This window comes from Ranitomeya imitator, chromosome 4 (assembly GCF_032444005.1).
Source record: "Ranitomeya imitator isolate aRanImi1 chromosome 4, aRanImi1.pri, whole genome shotgun sequence".
NCBI lineage: Eukaryota > Metazoa > Chordata > Amphibia > Anura > Dendrobatidae > Ranitomeya > Ranitomeya imitator.
In genome coordinates this window covers 680285211-680305740 of record NC_091285.1, presented here as the reverse complement: position 1 = coordinate 680305740, position 20530 = coordinate 680285211, and the positions used below count along the sequence as shown (strand labels likewise).

General features: G+C 42.4%; 1 protein-coding gene and 1 long non-coding RNA gene across 2 annotated transcripts in view; one reads left to right on the top strand and one right to left on the bottom strand.

Moving 5' to 3' along the window:
- Window positions 1–20530, bottom strand: part of LOC138677330 (uncharacterized) — a 58349-nt gene that overhangs the window by 15636 nt on the left and 22183 nt on the right. Inside the window, exon 3 of the long non-coding RNA XR_011320876.1 lies at window positions 13163–13222. This is a non-coding gene — a long non-coding RNA (uncharacterized lncRNA). The remainder of the gene's footprint in view (window positions 1–13162; window positions 13223–20530) is intronic.
- Window positions 9411–20530, top strand: part of LOC138677329 (NXPE family member 3-like) — a 77182-nt gene continuing 66062 nt past the window's right edge. Inside the window, exons 1-2 of the mRNA XM_069767379.1 lie at window positions 9411–9919; window positions 11798–12018. Coding sequence (XP_069623480.1) covers window positions 9428–9919; window positions 11798–12018 — 713 coding nt within the window. The 5' untranslated portion in view covers window positions 9411–9427. The remainder of the gene's footprint in view (window positions 9920–11797; window positions 12019–20530) is intronic.

The window sequence follows — 20530 nt, the reverse complement described above, 5'->3', positions numbered from 1 at the left end:
CATATTTCCATTTTTTTCATAAATAATCGCAAGTAATATCGAAGAAATGTTACAACTAACATGAAGTACAATATGTCACGAAAAAACAATCTCAGAATCAGCGGGATCCGTTGAAGCGTTCCAGAGTTATAACCTCATAAAGTGACAGTGGTCAGAATTGCAAAAATTGGCTCGGTCATTAATTACCAAATTGGCTCTGTCACTAAGGGGTTAAAGGAGCTTCCTACTGGTTTTACAAAAGAAGCTTTTAAAGACAAGTGACTGCTTCTAACACTGTTGTGAGAACTGCTTTGTTTTCCAGAGACCTGAAGAAAAACCCATTTGCCATGAAAGGATTCCACGTCTGGATACACGCCAGGGGTTAATGACAGGTCCCTCGCTTCGTTGCTGCTGTTATAAAGTATTAATTGACTTGAATATTAACCCCTTTACCCCCAAGTGTGGTTTGCACGTTATGGACCGGGCCAATTTTTACAATTCTGACCACTGTCCCTTTATGAGGTTATAACTCTGGAACGCTTCAACGGATCCCGCTGCTTCTGACATTGTTTTCTCGTGACATATTGTACTTCATGATAGTGGTAAAATTTCTTTGATATTACCTGCGTTTATTTGTGAAAAAAATGGAAATTTGGCAAAAATTTAGAAAATTTTGCAATTTTCTAACTTTGAATTTTTATGCAATTAAATCACAGAGATATGTCACACAAAATACTTCATAAGTAACATTTCCCACATGTCTACTTTACATCAGCACAATTTTGGAACCAAAATTTCTTTTTGTTAGGGAGTTATAAGGGTTAAAATTGACCAGCAATTTCTCATTTTTACAACACCATTTTTTTTAGGGACCACATCTGATTTGAAGTCATTTTGAGGGGTCTATATGATAGAAAATACCCAAGTGTGACACCATTCTAAAAACTGCACCCCTCAAGGTGCTCAAAACCACATTCAAGAAGTTTATTAACCCTTCAGGTGTTTCACAGGAATTTTTGGAATGTTTAAATAAAAATGAACATTTAACTTTTTTTCACAAAAAATTTACTTCAGCTCAAATTTGTTTTATTTTACCAAGGGTAACAGGAGAAAATGGACCCCAAACGTTGTTGTACAATTTGTCCTGAGTACGCTGATATCCCATATGTGGGGATAAACCACTGTTTGGGCGCATGACAGAGCTCGGAAGCGAAGGAATGCCATTTGACTTTTCAATGCAAAATTGACTGGAATTGAGATGGGACGCCATGTTGCATTTGGAGAGCCACTGATGTGCCTAAACATTGAAACCCCCCACAAATGACACCATTTTGGAAAGTAGACCCCCTAAGGAACTTATCTAGAGGTGTGGTGAGCACTTTGACCCACCAAGTGCTTCACAGAAGTTTATAATGCAGAACCGTAAAAATAAAAAATCGTTTTTTTCATAAAAATTATCTTTTGCCCCCAATTTTTTATTTTCCCAAGGGCAAGAGAAGAAATTGGACCCCATAAGTTGTTGTACAATTTGTCCTGAGTACGCTAATACCCCATATGTGGGGGTAAACCACTGTTTGGGTGCATGGGAGAGCTTCGATGGGAAGGAGCGCCGTTTGACTTTTCAATGCAATATTGACAGGAATTGAGATGGGACACCATGTTGCGTTTGGAGAGCCACTGATGTGCCTAAACATTGAAACCCCCCACAAGTGACACCATTTTGGAAAGTAGACCCCCTAAGGAACTTATCTAGAGGTGTGGTGAGCACTTTGACCCACCAAGTGCTTCACAGAAGTTTATAATGCAGAGACGTAAAAATAAAACAAAAATGTTTTCCCACAAAAATTATTTTGTAGCTCCCAGTTTTGTATTTTCCCGAGGGTAACAGGAGAAATTGGACCCCAAAATTTGTTTTCCAATTTGTCCTGAGTGCGCTGATACCCCATATGTGGGGGGGAACCAACGTTTGGGCACATGGGAGGGCTCGGAAGGGAAGGAGCGCCATTTAGAATGCAGACTTAGATTGAATAGTCTGCAGGCGTCACATTGCGTTTGCAGAGCCCCTAATGTACCTAAACAGTAGAAACCCCCCACAAGTGACACCATTTTGGAAAGTAGACCCCCTAAGGAACTGATCTAGATGTGATGTGAGAGCTTTGATCTCCCAAGTGTTTCACTACAGTTTATAACGCAGAGCCGCGCAAATAAAAAAAAATTGTTTTTCCACAAAAATTATTTTTTAGCCCCCAGTTTTGTATTTTTCCAAGGGTAACAGGAGAAATTGGACCCTAAATATTGTTGTTCAATTTGTCCTGAGTACGTTGATACCCAATATGTGGGGGGAACCACCGTTTGAGTGCATGGCAGAGCTCGGAAGGGAAGGAGCATCATTTGGAATGCAGACTTAGATGGATTGGTCTGCAGGCATCACATTGCGTTTGTAGAGCCCCATATGTACCTAAACAGTAGAAACCCCCCACAAGTGACCCCATATTGGAAACTAGACCCCCCAAGGAACTTATCTAGATGTGTTGTGAGAACTTTGAACCCCCAAGTGTTTCACTACAGTTTATAACGCAGAGCCATGAAAATTAAAAAAAAAATTTCCCCCCAAAATAATTTTTAGCCCCTAGTTTTGTATTTTCCTGAGGGTAACAGGAGAAATTGGACCCCGCAAGTTGTTGTCCAATTTGTCCTGTGTACGCTGATACCACATATGTGGGGGGGAACCACAGTTTGGGCACATGGGAGGACTCGGAAGGGAAGAAGCGCCATTTGGAATGCAGACTTAGATGGAATGGTCTGCAGGCATCACATTGCGTTTGCAGAGCCCCTAATGTACCTCAACAGTAGAACCCCCCCACAAGTGACCCCATATTGAAAACTAGACCCCCCAAGGAACTTATCTAGATATGTTGTGAGAACTTTGAACCCCCAAGTGTTTCACTACAGTTTATAACGCAGAGCCGTGAAAATAAAAAATCCTTTTTTTCCCACAAAAATTATTTTTAGCCCCCAGTTTTGCATTTTCCCAAGGGTAACAGGAGAAATTGGACCCCAAAAGTTGTTGTCCAATTTGTCCTGAGTACGCTGATACCCCATATGTTGGGGTAAACCCCTGTTTGGGCACATGGGAGAGCTCGGAAGGGAAGGAGCACTGTTTTACTTTTTCAACGCAGAATTGGCTGGAATTGAGATCGGACGCCATGTCGCATTTAGAGAGCCCCTGATGTGCCTAAACAGTGGAAACCCCCCAATTATAACTGAAACCCTAATCCAAACACGCCCCTAACCCTAATCCCAACGGTAACCCTAACCACACCTCTAACCCAGACACACCCCTAACCCTAATCCCAACCCTATTCCCAACCGTAAATGTAATCCAAACCCTAACCCTAACTTTAGCCCCAACCCTAACCTAAACTTTAGCCCCAACCCTAGCCCTAACCCCAACCCTAGCCCTAACCCTAGCCCTAACCCTAGCCCCAACCCTAGCCCTAGCCCCAACCCTAACCCTAGCCCTAACCCTAGCCCTAACCTCAGCCCTAACCCTAACCCTAGCCCTAACCTCAGCCCTAACCCTAGCCCTAACCCTAGCCCTAACCCTAACCTCAGCCCTAACCCTAACCCTAGCCCTAACCCTAGCCGTAACCCTAGCCCTAACCCTAGCCCTAACCCTAACCCTAGCCCTAACCCTAGCCCTAACCCTAACCCTAGCCCTAACCCTAATGAGAAAATGGAAATAAATAAATGTTTTAAATTTTTTAATTTTTCCCTAACTAAGAGGGTGATGAAGGGTGGTTTGATTTACTTTTATAGCGGGTTTTTTAGCGGATTTTTATGATTGGCAGCCGTCACACACTAAAAGACGCTTTTTATTGCAAAAAATATTTTTTGCGCTACCACATTTTGAGAGCTATAATTTTTCCATATTTTGGTCCACAAAGTCATGTGAGGTCTTGTTTTTTGCGGGATGAGTTGACATTTTTATTGGTAACATTTTCGGGCATGTGACATTTTTTGATCGCTTTTTATTCTGATTTTTGTGAGGCAAAATGACCAAAAACCAGCTATTCATGAATTTCTTTTGTGGGAGGCGTTTATACCGTTCCGCGTTTGGAAAAATTGATGAAGCAGTTTTATTCTTCGGGTCAGTATGATTACAGTGACACCTCATTTATATCATTTTTTATGTTTTGGCGCTTTTATACGATAAAAACTATTTTATAAAAAAAATAATTATTTTTGCATTGCTTTATTCTGAGGACTATAACTTTTACATTTTTGTGCTGATGATGCTGTATTGCAGCTCGTTTTTTGCGGGACAAGATGATGTTTTCAGCGGTACCATGGTTATTCATATCTGTCTTTTTGATAGCGTGTTATTCCACTTTTTGTTCGGCGGTATGATAATAAAGCGTTGTTTTTTGCCTCATTTTTTTTTTCTCTTACGGTGTTTAATGAAGGGGTTAAATAGTCAGACAGTTTTATAGGTCGGGTCGTTACGGACGCGGTGATACTAAATATATGTACTTTTATTGTTTGTTTTTATTATTTAGATAAAGAAATGAATTTATGGGAATAATTTATATATATATTTTTTTTCATTATTTAGGTTTTTTTTTTTTACACGTGTGGAATTTTTTTTTTTTACTTTTTTACTTTGTCCCAGGGGGGACATCACAGATCGGTGATCTGACAGTTTGCACAGCACTCTGTCAGATCACCGATCTGTCTGAGAGCAGTGCAGGCTTCACAGTGCCTGCTCTGAGCAGGCTCTGTGAAGCCACCTCCCTCCCTGCAGGACCCGGATGCCGCGGCCATCTTGGATCTGGGCCTGGAGCAGGGAGGGAGATAGGGAGACCCTCGCAGCAACGCGATCACATCATGTTGCTGCGGGGGTCTCAGGGAAGCCCGCAGGGAGCCACCTCCCTGTGCGATGCTTCCCTGCACCGCCGGCACACCGCGATCATGTTTGATCGCGGTGTGCCAGGGGTTAATGTGCCGGGAGCGGTCCGTGACCGCTCCTGGCACATAGTGTCGGATGTCAGCTGCGATAGGCAGCGGACACCCGGCCGCGATCGGTCGCGCTCCCCCCGTGAGTGCGGCCGATCGTGCTGGACGTACTATTCCGTCCTTGGGAAGTAGGGCCCACCCCACATGGACGGAATAGTACGTCCATTGGCAGAAAAGGGTTAATGTGATTGATACATTTGCACTTCTTCAAAAAGACAAGGACTTGAATATTGTTTGAACCCTTAAAGGGAATGTTTACTCGTTGCGCTTTGCAAGATAGACAGTTAATATATTAAAGAGTTAATATAGTTAACAGTAATGAAAGCTGAGATTTGAATTTAGTTAGAATAGTGTTTTATATATATAGCCGATAGTGTGTAGCTGATATCCTGATGCACTTTTGAATAAAATTGGGAAGGGAATATAGTAAACCAGTGGGGGTTAGTCGAAAACTTTGCACTTGAATAGAGATAAAATACTTGAATAAAGATAGAATGTTTGCCTTAGCACTTAAAAGATAGTACACCCTTAAAGGGGTAATCGCCTTTAAAGGGAACCTGTCACCCCGTTTTTTGAGATTGAGATATAAATACTGTTAAATAGGGCCTGCGCTGTGTGTTACTATAGTGTATGTAGTGTACCCCAATTCCCCACCTATGCTGAGAAATAACTTACCAAAGTCGCCGTTTTCGCCTGTCAATCAGGCTGGTCAGGTCGGGAGGGCGTGTTCACAGCGCTGGTTCTTCCTCAGCTTTATGTTGGTGGCGTAGTGGTGTCCGCATGTTGAGGTGACATCCACTGTGGGCACGTGAACAAGCAGCGCGCGATCTGCGCTGTCATCCCTTTCGTCGGTGGGGGCGGCCATCTTCCTGGGGCCGCGCGTGCGCAGATCGAGTGCTCTGCTGCACGGGGCTTCAGGAAAATGGCCGCGGGATGCCGCGCGTGCGCATTAGAGATCGCGGCGGCCATTTTCCCAAAGCCGAGATGCAAACTCCTCCTAGCACTCCTCCTAGCCCACGGGGCGACTCATATACACTATCTTGGCTAAAAAGTCCTTCCTCCACAGCTCATCATCCACTAACACTAGATCACCATGGTTAACGTGTTCCGTGCTGCTACAGCCAGTCAATTTTTTGTCAAGGGTGTCAATGATCCCCATAGAGAATTGTTTAACAAATGTACCCCCCATGGGGGAAATGTTTGTCAGCCCATATACTTAGTGTATGGGCATTACAAGTCTAGGAAACCCACTCCTTGGTAATGGGACAGTTTTTCTTAGGAGGCCCTCCTCCATGTTTCTTCCAAGGAGGGATTGGGGTGCCTGAAAATTGGGGTCAAGGCGGCCCTTGCATTCAATGCATATGGAAACTGTATGGCAGGACCAACTGAAGACTGTCAAGTTGGTTTTCCTGTGGCCATCCAGTATCTGGGTTCAAAGGCTTATTGGGGTTCATATGACTTGATAGCAGGGCAGGCCTTGCATTCAATGCAACATTTTTTTCAGGAGGCCCTCTGGTACCTCTTGTGAAATGGGTAATGGGGTGCGTTTTAATTCTTGGCAGCCCAGCCACTCACTGCATAGGCAATAACAGCATATGAGACCCACTATTTAATAATGGTAGTTTAAGAATATTAATGCTGCCTGATGCCCCTCTAAAAATAGGCTTTGTGACTTTAAGAGTCCCTCCTTCAGAAATGAAACAAGATGTGTCTCCTTATGTGTCACACACCACATGGACAACTAGGGGTGTTAAATGTTACAATGACATTTCCCAGTGAATGCATTTGTATTGGATGAAAGCACTGTTAAAGTTGAAAAACGCCTCAAAAACGCTGGGTGTGAACATAGAAAAAGTGGTGGAGGAACATTTCGGTCTGGGGTTAATTATTTTGCCTTATATAAAAGTCATTACCCAGGATAGGTACCCAGGTACCCATATTTCCCAGCAAAATCCATTTTGGTTAAGTTTTGGTATGTTTTTGGGTGCACCTGTAAAAATGGCATGAAACTCTGACAACATTGCTTACAGCTGTGACCTAGGAGCCAGAAATGCTTTCAGGGGCGATCCCAATGATGTTCCCGTGTCATTTGAGCAGTGTTTCCATCATTTTCAGACATTTAAGGACCCCGGGGGGGTCACGGTAAATATACTTGGGTTTCCCATTGACTTACATTGGGCTCGTTGCTCGGGTCGAGTACCCAAGTATTCCAATTTGCTCGACCAGAGCAGCGAGCACCCGAGCATTTTAGTGCTCGCCCATCACTAGTCTTCAGCGCTTCTTGGGATTCGCCAATTATTACCGGAGGTTTATTAAAGGGTTCTCACAGGTGGTCAAGCCCCTCACCAACTTGACACAGAAGGGGGATGTTGTGAAGAACTGGTCTGCCGCAGCGGAGGCAGCGTTTCTGTCCTTAAAAAATTATTTGATGCCTACCCCAATTCTGGTCCAACCAGACCCGTCTAAACCTTTTGTGGTGGAGGTGGACAGCTCGGAAGTGCGAGTGGGGGCAGTGTTGTCCCAGGGGCATGCCACCTTGACCAATCTAAGACCATGTGCCTTCTTCTCCAAGCAGAAAGAAATTATGACGTGGGTAATTGGAAACTTCTGGCAGTTAAGTTGGCCTTTGAAGAATGGAGGCATTTTTGGGAGGGAGCGGCTCATCCCATTACTGTGATAACTGATCACAAGAATCTGGCGTACATTGAATCTGCTAAAAGGTTAACTCCTAGGCGCGAAACCGGCTAAATAAGATTAAAATAGATAAATCTCCGGGTCCGGATGGCATACACCCACGAGTACTAAGAGAACTAAGTAATGTAATAGATAAACCATTATTTCTTATTTTTAGTGACTCTATAGCGACAGGGTCTGTTCCGCAGGACTGGCGCATAGCAAATGTGGTGCCAATATTCAAAAAGGGCTCTAAAAGTGAACCTGGAAATTATAGGCCAGTAAGTCTAACCTCTATTGTTGGTAAAATATTTGAAGGGTTTCTGAGGGATGTTATTCTGGATTATCTCAATGAGAATAACTGTTTAACTCCATATCAGCATGGGTTTATGAGAAATCGCTTCTGTCAAACCAATCTAATCAGTTTTTATGAAGAGGTAAGCTATAGACTGGACCACGGTGAGTCATTGGACGTGGTATATCTCGATTTTTCCAAAGCGTTTGATACCGTGCCGCACAAGAGGTTGGTACACAAAATGAGAATGCTTGGCCTGGGGGAAAATGTGTGTAAATGGGTTAGTAACTGGCTAAGTGATAGAAAGCAGAGGGTGGTTATAAATGGTATAGTCTCTAACTGGGTCGCTGTGACCAGTGGGGTACCGCAGGGGTCAGTATTGGGACCTGTTCTCTTCAACATATTCATTAATGATCTGGTAGAAGGTTTACACAGTAAAATATCGATATTTGCAGATGATACAAAACTATGTAAAGCAGTTAATACAAGAGAAGATAGTATTTTGCTACAGATGGATCTGGATAAGTTGGAAACTTGGGCTGAAAGGTGGCAGATGAGGTTTAACAATGATAAATGTAAGGTTATACACATGGGAAGAGGGAATCAATATCACCATTACACACTGAACGGGAAACCACTGGGTAAATCTGACAGGGAGAAGGACTTGGGGATCCTAGTTAATGATAAACTTACCTGGAGCAGCCAGTGCCAGGCAGCAGCTGCCAAGGCAAACAGGATCATGGGGTGCATTAAAAGAGGTCTGGATACACATGATGAGAGCATTATACTGCCTCTGTACAAATCCCTAGTTAGACCGCACATGGAGTACTGTGTCCAGTTTTGGGCACCGGTGCTCAGGAAGGATATAATGGAACTAGAGAGAGTACAAAGGAGGGCAACAAAATTAATAAAGGGGATGGGAGAACTACAATACCCAGATAGATTAGCGAAATTAGGATTATTTAGTCTAGAAAAAAGACGACTGAGGGGCGATCTAATAACCATGTATAAGTATATAAGGGGACAATACAAATATCTCGCTGAGGATCTGTTTATACCAAGGAAGGTGACGGGCACAAGGGGGCATTCTTTGCGTCTGGAGGAGAGAAGGTTTTTCCACCAACATAGAAGAGGATTCTTTACTGTTAGGGCAGTGAGAATCTGGAATTGCTTGCCTGAGGAGGTGGTGATGGCGAACTCAGTCGAGGGGTTCAAGAGAGGCCTGGATGTCTTCCTGGAGCAGAACAATATTGTATCATACAATTATTAGGTTCTGTAGAAGGACGTAGATCTGGGTATTTATTATGATGGAATATAGGCTGAACTGGATGGACAAATGTCTTTTTTCGGCCTTACTAACTATGTTACTATGTTACTATGACACATTGCATCAGTTGGCCTTTAACATTTTTTTCAGAATTTTCTAATGTATAAACTTTTTAGTTTATTTTCAGGTTCCTGAATATGGATGCTATGAAAAAATATAAACCACCATCCCCTAAGAAGCAGACTCCTATCAGCATCCACCAAACTACAACTGTGTCTCTACACACCATTAACCCCAAGTTCAAACATTTATTAAAGCTTATTGATTGGCCTGGACCCCCATCTCCTGTCAGACATTTTAACTTCTCCACCAGTCCTATAAAATGTAATTATGAACTACTGAGTCCACGGGAAGTATATAGAGTTGGGGAGAAACTGGAAGTGATCATCACAGCTCGGGATCGCAATGGTCAACAAAAGCAATATGGTGGAGACTTCTTCCGGGCCAAGCTCCACTCACCAGCGCTTAAAGCTGGAGTGACCGGACAAGTCAAGGACTATAATAATGGAAGATATTTGGCGACATTCCTTTTTCCGTGGCCGGGGGAAGCTCAAGTGCAGATCAGACTCATTCATTCCAGTGAAGCTGTTGATGTTATAAAGAAGAAACGAGAGGAATTTCCAGAAAAGGTAATGTACAAGGAAAGCTCAGCAGATTCATAGTCAGCAACAGGATTCATAAACATTTAGTCCTTTGTTTTAGTAAATTTCCTTCTCCTCAAGCATGAAAAGTAAGGAAGTATTTTTTTTGCATATTTCTACTCCAAAGCCTGTATAAATGCTCACAATTTTTAACCTCCTCATTATGTGAAAGGGTATAACTACAATCATTCTGTCCCCTACAGCATGTACAAGAATATAACTATCATCATTGGGTCACCTATATACAAGAATTCAACTACTATAATAATGTCTACTATGTACAATAATATAACTACTGTAATACTGCCCTCTTCATACAAAAATATAACTACTGTACTGCCCCCATGTACAAGAATATAACTACTATAATACTGCCCCTATGTACAAGAATATAACTACTATAATACTGCCCCTATGTACAAGAATATAACTACTATAATACTGCCCTTATGTACAAGAATATAACTACTATAATACTGCCCTTATGAACAAGAATATAACTACTATAATACTGCCCCTATGTACAAGAATATAACTACTATAATACTGCCCTTATGTACAAGAATATAACTACTATAATACTGCCCCTATGTACAAGAATATAACTACTATAATACTGCCCCTATGTACAAGAATATAACTACTATAATACTGTCATATGTACAAGAATATAACTACTATAATACTGCCTCCTATGTACAAGAATATAACTACTATAATACTGCCCCTATGTACAAGAATATAACTACTATAATACTGCTCCTATGTACAAGAATATAACTACTATAATACTGCTCCTATGTACAATAATATAACTACTATAATACTGCTCCTATGTACAAGAATATAACTACTATAATACTGCCCTTATGAACAAGAATATAACAGCTATAATACTGCCCTTATGTACAAGAATATAACTACTATAATACTGCCCCTATGTGCAAGAATATAACTACTATAATACTGCCCTTATGTACAAGAATATAACTACTATAATACTGCCCCTATGTACAAGAATATAACTACTATAATACTGCCCTTATGTACAAGAATATAACTACTATAATACTGCCCTTATGAACAAGAATATAACTACTATAATACTGCCCTTATGAACAAGAATATAACTGCTATAATACTGCCCTTATGAACAAGAATATAACTGCTATAATACTGCCCTTATGAACAAGAATATAACTACTATAATACTGCCCTTATGAACAAGAATATAACAGCTATAATACTGCCCTTATGTACAAGAATATAACTACTATAATACTGCTCCTATGTACAAGAATATAACTGCTATAATACTGCTCCTATGTACAAGAATATAACTGCTATAATACTGTCCCTATGTACAAGAATATAACTACTATAATACTGCCCTTATGAACAAGAATATAACTGCTATAATACTGTCCCTATGTACAAGAATATAACTACTATAATACTGCCCTTATGAACAAGAATATAACTGCTATAATACTGCCCTTATGAACAAGAATATAACTGCTATAATACTGCCCTTATGAACAAGAATATAATTGCTATAATACTGCCCTTATGAACAAGAATATAATTGCTATAATACTGCCCTTATGTACAAGAATATAACTACTATTATACTGCTCCTATATACAAGAATATAACTACTATAATACTGCTCCTATGTACAAGAATATAACTACTATAATACTGCCCCTACAGACAAAGTACATTGTATTTTCTTCGATGTGACTTCTCATCCATTATCACTTATTGTATATTTTGTGACTTTCTAGAGCGTCTGGATGGAGATTGATATTATTTTTCTATTTCCCCCATCCTCCTCTCTTCGATCTTTCTGCTTCTGCTTTTCAGGTATCTTTTAATGGGTATTTCCAATTTAATGGCAGCAGTGAAGTGATGGAGTGTAATCTGGAGGTGTCAGGAAAAGATGTATGCACATATAAGGACCCTGTTAGTGGAGGCATCTGGCAGTGTGTGAGACCACGGATGCTCCCGTGTAACTCCTTGGTCTATCACTCTATGGGTAGAAATCACAAAGTTACAAGCCGGCTGGAGGACTTTTTACTGAGAGGGTGAGTGAAGGAAATAATGTCCCAAAATAATATTGCCATTTTTTATTGTTATTGTGTGCTGACATGCAACTTTATGCCCTTGGCTTTGATATCGTAAAGGGAACCTGTCACCCCCAAAATCGATGGTGAGGTAAGCCCACCGTCATCAGGGGCTTATCTACAGCATTCTGTAATGCTGTAGATAAGCCCCCGATGTATCCTGAAAGATGAGAAAAAGAGGTTAGATTATACTCACCCAGGGGCGGTCCCGCTGCGGTCTGGTCAAATGGGTGTCTCAGGTCCGCTCCGGCGCCTCCCATCTTCATTCCATGACGTCCTCTTCTGGTCTTCACGCCGCGGCTCCGGCACAGGTGTACTTTGCCCTGTTGAGGACAGAGCAAAGTACAGCAGTGCGCAGGATCTGGGCCTCTTTGACCTTTCCGGCGCCTGCGCACTGCAGTACTTTCCTCTGCCCCCAACAGGGCAGACAAAGTACGCCAGAGCCGCGGCGTGAAGACCAGAAGAGGATGTCATGGAATGAAGATGGGAGGCGCCGGAGCGGACCTGAGACACCCATTTGACCGGACCGCAGCGGGACCGCCCCTGGATGAGTACAATATAACCTCTTTTTCTCCTCTTTCAGGTAACATCGGCGGCTTATCTACAGCATTACAGAATGCTGTAGATAAGCCCCTGATGACGGTGAGCTTACCTCACCATCGATTTTGGGGGTGACAGGTTCCCTTTAAGGTCCTACAGTAACATTTGGCTGGACGTGGCCTAAGAAATTCTCGCCATGGCTGCCTTAAGTATCTGCATATTAGACTGTGCCTTAGGTCTGGCCTAACAGAGGAGCCTTTCAGCACTTCCTATTTGTATTCTGACTTTTTGAGATTTGCTGCAGTAAACACTGGATAAACGATAACTTGGTGGGAACTACATACAGTAGATAGTGGGAACAGAGTTTTATGATAATTTCTTTCACGATACGGAGCATTTTTCACACCCAGTTCCAATTCCTCTTTACTCACTTGTCCTTTATCTTCACCGTTTCTATATACTTCTGTGAGGGGAGCCAAGGCCGTAGTCGTGGCCCACAATGATAGCTGCTGGAGCGCACCCTGGCCACTCATCACATACATACAATGTCCCCATTGCAGCGTACCTTCCATAATGCCTTCTGTACCATCAGGGTCCCCTCTGGTCTGCTGTGGGTTCACTCCTGCTGGTCCCACACAAAGAGAGACAGAGTCCAGTTTCAACTTGTAACAGACAACTTTACTTGAATTCTTTCGCAGCACGTCCAGTTCAGTTACAGAAATTTCACAGGGAACTTCACAGTACACATCCTTGTCTATTCCTGTGCTTTTCCCTACTTCTTCTAGAATGCTACCAGGTCATACCGTTTAGTCTGGTAATGCAGCGTTTCCTTTATCCAGCTTCCCTACCTTTAGGAATTCCCCTGTCTGTTTAGCACCAGAGATAAGGGCATCTGCCCATGTAGTAAGCTGCCACATCTTGGTGCTGCTCTGCAGTCCACTGCTGCTTTTTCCTTCGGTTCTCAAGCCATGGACATCTGGGCTCCCAGCTTCAAACGTTACTGGGCCCACTGTGTTGCCTGAGCTCTAAGGCCCTCCGGGCTGTCTGGGCTCCCAGGCCTACTGACTAAAAACCAGGAAGCTTACTATGTTATCCCACAGTTGACCCCTCCGATGTTAACTATTCCCTACCCTAATCTATGTGTGCTTATGTGTCCCCATCTAGTGGGCTAACTTAAGTACTGCACTTTCCCTACAACATACATATTTACACATTACACTATAGAATAGCAGCATTACAAAGAATACATGACATAACAAAAACGCAGGCAAAGGGGGTGGGACACATCACGTAGCTTTGGCAGACCCCTTACAGTTCCCTACAGCGCAGCTCAGTACTTCAATCCAGTTAACAAGAGTATCCAAGCATTTTTGGGTACTACAGTGGCTTGTAAAATCTGAGCACCCCTGATCAAAATTACTGTTATTGTTAACAGTTAAGCAAGTTGAAGTTGAAATGATAAAAACCTAAAGTTACAGATGACACATTTCTTTTGTATTTTAGGCAAAAAAATGTAATTTTTTTTCTCCATTTTAATCATTACAAAAAGGAATATGGGATGATGCAAAAGTTTCGGTGCCTTTGGAGATTTGTGTGCTCAGATAATTTTGACCAAGGTTTTAGACCTTAATTAGTCTGTTAGAGTTATGGCTTATTCACTATGGCTACGTTCACATTTGCGTTGTGCGCCGCTGCGTCGGCGACGCAATGCACAAAGCAAACAAAAACGCAACTAAACGCACGCAAAAACACTGCGTTTTGCGACGCATGCGTCGTTTTTTGCCGAAATTTGGACACAAGAAAAATGCAACTTGTTGCGTTTTCTTGGCCCGACGCTTGCGGCAAAAAAAACGCATGCGTCGCACAACGCAGCACAAAAAGACGCATGCGTCCCCCATGTTAAATATAGGGGCGCATGACGCATGCGTCGCCACTGCGTCGCCCGACGCAAACCCGACGCAAACATGCATAACGCTAATGTGAACGTAGCCTATCATTGTTAGGAAAAGCCAGGTGATGCAAATTTCCCAGCTTTATAGAAATCCAGCCTCATCTAAACATGTGCCAAAAAATAGCAGTCATGGGTTCTTCTAAGCAACTGCCTACTGCACTCTGAAACTGAAAATAGTGGAGGCCCACAAAGCAGGAGAAGGCTGTAGGGAGATAGCAAAGCGTTGTCAAGTTGCCATTTCCTCAGTTTGAATTATACTTAAGAAATGGCCGTTACCAGAAACAATGAAGGTCAAGAAAAGGTTTGGAAGACCAAGCAAAATTTCAGTGAAAGCTGCTCGTAGGATTGCTAGAGAGGCAAATCAGATTCCTCGTTTGACTGCAAAAGACCTTCAGAAAGATTTAGAATGCTTTGGAATTGTTACATTGTTCTACTGTTCAGAGACACCTGCACAAATATGGATTATAGTAAAAGGCGGTTTAGTAGTGGAGTACCAGGAGGTAGAACCTGAGAGGGGAGACTGAAGAAAAGGTGCAGAGTGCAGCGCTCCAGGGTCCTGGTCTATGCAGTAATGTCATTTTCCTCTAGGGGAGAGTGATATTACGTTTCGAGGCAAAGAAGGACAAATGAATCCAGGTATCACATACATGCAACACATTTCGCACTCCAGGCCACCAGGGAGAGCTCTGCTCCTATTTATTAGGGCACTCTTCACACTTAGGTAAAACTGGTTGCCTGGGGAAGAAGTTAGTTTTTGGCTGAGCTTCGCTCAGGTAGTTGGTCCCTGACAGGGGTGGGATCCTGTCAGAGATCGAGACAGAAGGACTCGGAGCTGTGCCTGCCCTAAGTGCGGCAGCTTCTAGAAAGAGACACTGAAGGAGGACTGTATTGTAGAGAGGGTGAAGAAGTCGTAGCAAAGGAGTGGATACCAGAGGAGTTCTGCTTGTTTCAAACTTGTTTGAAACTGCCCACCTGATGAAGACGGTGTTATCCGTTGAAACGCGTTGTGGTTCAAATACAACCTTGTGTTCGATTCTTCTTTCTGCGCTCCTGAGACCAATCTTCATTTTCCCTACCTGCACAAATATGGCCTTCATGGAAGAGTCATCAGAAGTAAACCTCTTCTGCATCCTCACCATAAAGTTCACCATCAGAAGTATGCAAAAGAATAACTAAACAAACCTGATGTATGTTGTGGACCGATGAGGTTAAAATAGAACTGTTTGGCCACAATGATCAAAGGTACTGTATGTGTGGAGAAAAAAAGGCACAGAATGTCATCAAAAGAATATAACATCTCGCCAACCAATAAGCATGGGGGTGGATCAGTCATGTTTTGGGGTTGTTTTGTAGCCAACGGCATATTGATCACTTCATGGGTAGAAGGAAGAATGGATTCAATGAAATTTCTACAAATTCTAGACATAAACATAACGCTATCTATAAAAAAGCTGGAATTGAAAAGCGGGTGCCGTGTAAAAATAGGTAATGAATCTAAACAAACGTTAAAATCCACAGTAGACGACCTCAAAAGGCAGAAGCTGAAGGTTTTACAATGGCCCTCACAGTCCCCTGACCTGAACCCTAAACATCATTGAAAATCTTTGGCTAGAACTCAAAATAGCAGAGGAAGCAAGACAACCCAGGAATTTCACAGAACTGGAAGACTGGATGAAAATCCCTCAATCAATAATTGAAAGACTCTTGTCTGGCTACAAAAAGTGTTTACAAGCTGTGATACTTTCAAAAGGAGGCGCAACTAGGTACTAACCATGCAGGGTGCTCAAACTTTTGCATCAGCCCATTTTCCCTTTTGTAATTTACAGCATGTAAAATATGAAAAAATATGTTTTTTTGCCTAAAATACAGTGTAAATGTGTCATCTTCAACTTTAGCCCTTTTAGAGATTATTTAACCCCTTCAAGACCCAGCCTATTTTGACCTTAAAGACCTTGCCGTTTTTTGCAATTCTGACCAGTGTCCCTTTATGAGGTAATAACTCAGGAACGCTTCAACGGATCCTAGCGGTTCTGAGATTGTTTTTTCGTGACATATTGGGCTTCATGTTAGTGGTAAATTTAGGTCAATAAATTCTGCATTTATTTGTGATAAACACGGAAATTTGGCGAAAATTTTGAAAATTTCGCAATTTTCACATTTTGAATTTTTATTCTGTTAAACCAGAGAGATATGTGACACAAAATAGTTAATAAATAACATTTCCCACATGTTTACTTTACATCAGCACAATTTTGGAAACAAAATTTTTTTTTGTTAGGAAGTTATAAGGGTTAAAATTCGACCAGCGATTTGTCATTTTTACAACGAAATTTACAAAACCATTTTTTTTAGGGACCACCTCACATTTGAAGTCAGTTTGAGGGGTCTATATGGCTGAAAATACCCAAAAGTGACACCATTCTAAAAACTGCACCCCTCAAGGTACTCAAAACCACATTCAAGAAGTTTATTAACCCTTCAGGTGCTTCACAGCAGCAGAAGCAACATGGAAGGAAAAAATGAACATTTAACTTTTTAGTCACAAAAATTATCTTTTAGCAACAATTTTTTTATTTTCCCAATGGTAAAAGGAGAAACTGAACCACGAACGTTGTTGTCCAATTTGTCCTGAGTACGCTGATACCTCATATGTGGGGGTAAACCACTGTTTTGGCGCACGGCAGGGCTTGGAAGGGAAGGAGCGCCATTTGACTTTTTGAATCAAAAATTGGCTCCACTCTTTAGCGGACACCATGTCACGTTTGGAGAGCCCCCGTGTGCCTAAAAATTGGAGCTCCCCCACAAGTGACCCCATTTTGGAAACTAGACGCCCCAAGGAACTTATCTAGATGCATAGTGAGCACTTTGAACCCCCAGGTGCTTCACAAATTGATCCGTAAAAATGAAAAAGTACTTTTTTTTCACAAAAAAATTCTTTTAGCCTCAATTTTTTAATTTTCACATGGGCAATAGGATAAAATGGATCCTAAAATGTGTTGGGCAATTTCTCCTGAGTACACCAATACCTCACATGTGGAGGTAAACCACTGTTTGGGCACATGGTAAGGCTCGGAAGGGAAGGAGCGCCATTTGACTTTTTGAATGAAAAATTATTTCCATCGTTAGCGGACACCATGTCGCGTTTGGATAGCTCCTGTGTGCCTAAACATTGGCGCTCCCCCACAAGTGACCCCATTTTGGAAACTAGACCCCCCAAGGAACTAATTTAGATGCCTAGTGAGCACTTTAAACCCTCAGGTGCTTCACAAATTGATCTGTAAAAATGAAAAAGTAATTTTTTTTCACAAAAAAATTCTTTTCGCCTCAATTTTCTCATTTTCACATGGGCAGTAGGATAAAATGGATCATAAAATTTGTTGGGCAATTTCTCCCGAGTACGCCGATACCTCATATGTGGGGGTAAACCACTGTTTGGGCACTCGGCAGGGCTCGGAAGAGAAGGCGTGCCATTTGACTTTTTGAATGGAAAATTAGCTCCAATTGTTAGCGGACACCATGTCGCGTTTGGAGAGCCCCTGTGTGCCTAAACATTGGAGCTCCCCCACAAGTGACCCCATTTTGGAAACTAGACCCCCCAAGGAACTTATCTAGATGCATATTGAGCACTTTAAACCCCCAGGTGCTTCACAGAAGTTTATAACGCAGAGCCATGAAAATAAAAAATAATTTTTCTTTCCTCAAAAATGATTTTTTAGCCTGGAATTTCCTATTTTGCCAAGGATAATAGGAGAAATTGGACCCCAAATATTGTTGTCCAGTTTGTCCTGAGTACGCAGATACCCCATATGTGGGGGTAAACCACTGTTTGGGCGCACGGCAGGGCTCGGAAGGGATGGCACGCCATTTGGCTTTTTAAATGGAAAATTAGCTCCAATCATTAGCGGACACCATGTCACGTTTGGAGAGCCCCTGTGTGCCTAAACATTGGAGATCCCCCAGAAATGACACCATTTTAGAAACTAGACCCCCAAAGGAACTAATCTAGATGTGTGGTGAGGACTTTGAACCCCCAAGTGCTTCACAGAAGTTTATAACGCAGAGCCATGAAAATAAAAAAAAAAATTATTTTCTCAAAAATGATCTTTTAGCCTGCAATTTTTTATTTTCCCAAGGGTAACAGGAGAAATTTGACCCCAAAAGTTGTTGTCCAGTTTCTCCTGAGTACGCTGATACCCCATATGTGGGGGTAAATCACTGTTTGGGCACATGCCGGGGCTCGGAAGTGAAGTAGTGACGTTTTGAAATGCAGACTTTGATGGAATGCTCTGTGGGCGTCACGTTGCGTTTGCAGAGCCCCTGATGTGGCTTAACAGTAGAAACCCCCCACAAGTGACCCCATTTTGGAAACTAGACCCCCAAAGGAACTTATCTAGATGTGTGGTGAGCACTTTGAACCCCCAAGTGCTTCATAGAAGTTTATAATGCAGAGCCGTGAAAATAATAAATACGTTTTCTTTCCTCAAAAATAATTATTTAGCCCAGAATTTTTTAATTTTCCCAAGGGTAACAGGAGAAATTTGACCCCAATATTTGTTGTCCAGTTTCTCCTGAGTACGGTGATACCCCATATGTGGGGGTAAACTACTGTTTGGGCACATGCCGGGGCTTGGAATTGAAGTAGTGACGTTTTGAAATGCAGACTTTGATGGAATGCTCTGCGGGCGTCACGTTGCGTTTGCAGAGCCCCTGATGTGCCTAAACAGTAGAAACCCCCCACAAGTGACCCCATTTTGGAAACTAGACCCTGAAAGGAACTTATCTAGATGTGTGGTGAGCACTTTGAACCCCCAAGTGCTTCATAGAAGTTTATAATGCAGAGCCGTGAAAATAATAAATACGTTTTCTTTCCTCAAAAATAATTATTTAGCCCAGAATTTTTTATTTTCCCAAGGGTTACAGGAGAAATTGGACCCCAAAAGTTGTTGTCCAGTTTCTCCTGAGTACGCTGATACCCCATATGTGGGGGTAAACCACTGTTTGGGCACACGTCGGGGCTCAGAAGGGAAGTAGTGACTTTTGAAATGCAGACTTTGATGGAATGGTCTGCGGGTGTCACGTTGCGTTTGCAGAGCCCCTGGTGTGCCTAAACAGTAGAAACCCCCCACAAGTGACCCCATTTTAGAAACTAGACCCCCCAAGGAACTTATCTAGATATGTGGTGAGCACTTTGAACCCCCAAGTGCTTCACAGACGTTTACAACGCAGAGCCGTGAAAATAAAAAATCATTTTTCTTTCCTCAAAAATTATGTTTTAGCAAGCATTTTTTTAGATTCACAAGGGTAACAGGAGAAATTGGACCCCAGTAATTGTTGCGCAGTTTGTCCTGAGTATGCTGGTACCCCATATGTGGGGGTAAACCACTGTTTGGGCACACGTCAGGGCTCGGAAGTGAGGGAGCACCATTTGACTTTTTGAATACGAGATTGGCTGGAATCAATGGTGGCGCCATGTTGCGTTTGGAGACCCCTGATGTGCCTAAACAGTGGTAACCCCTCAATTCTACCTCCAACACTAACCCCAACACACCCCTAACCCTAATCCCAACTGTAGCCATAATCCTAATCACAACCCTAACCCCAACACACCCCTAACCACAACACTAACCCCAACACACCCCTAACCCTAACCACAACCCTAATTCCAACCCTAACCCTAAGGCTATGTGCCCACGTTGCGGATTCGTGTGAGATATTTCCGCACCATTTTTGAAAAATCTGCGGGTAAAAGGCACTGTGTTTTACCTGCGGATTTTCCGCGGATTTCCAGTGTTTTTTGTGCGGATTTCACCTGCGGATTCCTATTGAGGAACAGGTGTAAAACGCTGCGGAATCCGCACAAAGAATTGACATGCTGCGGAAAATACAACGCAGCGTTTCCGCGTGGTATTTTCTGCACCATGGGCACAGCGGATTTGGTTTTTCATATGTTTACATGGTACTGTAAACCTGATGGAACACTGC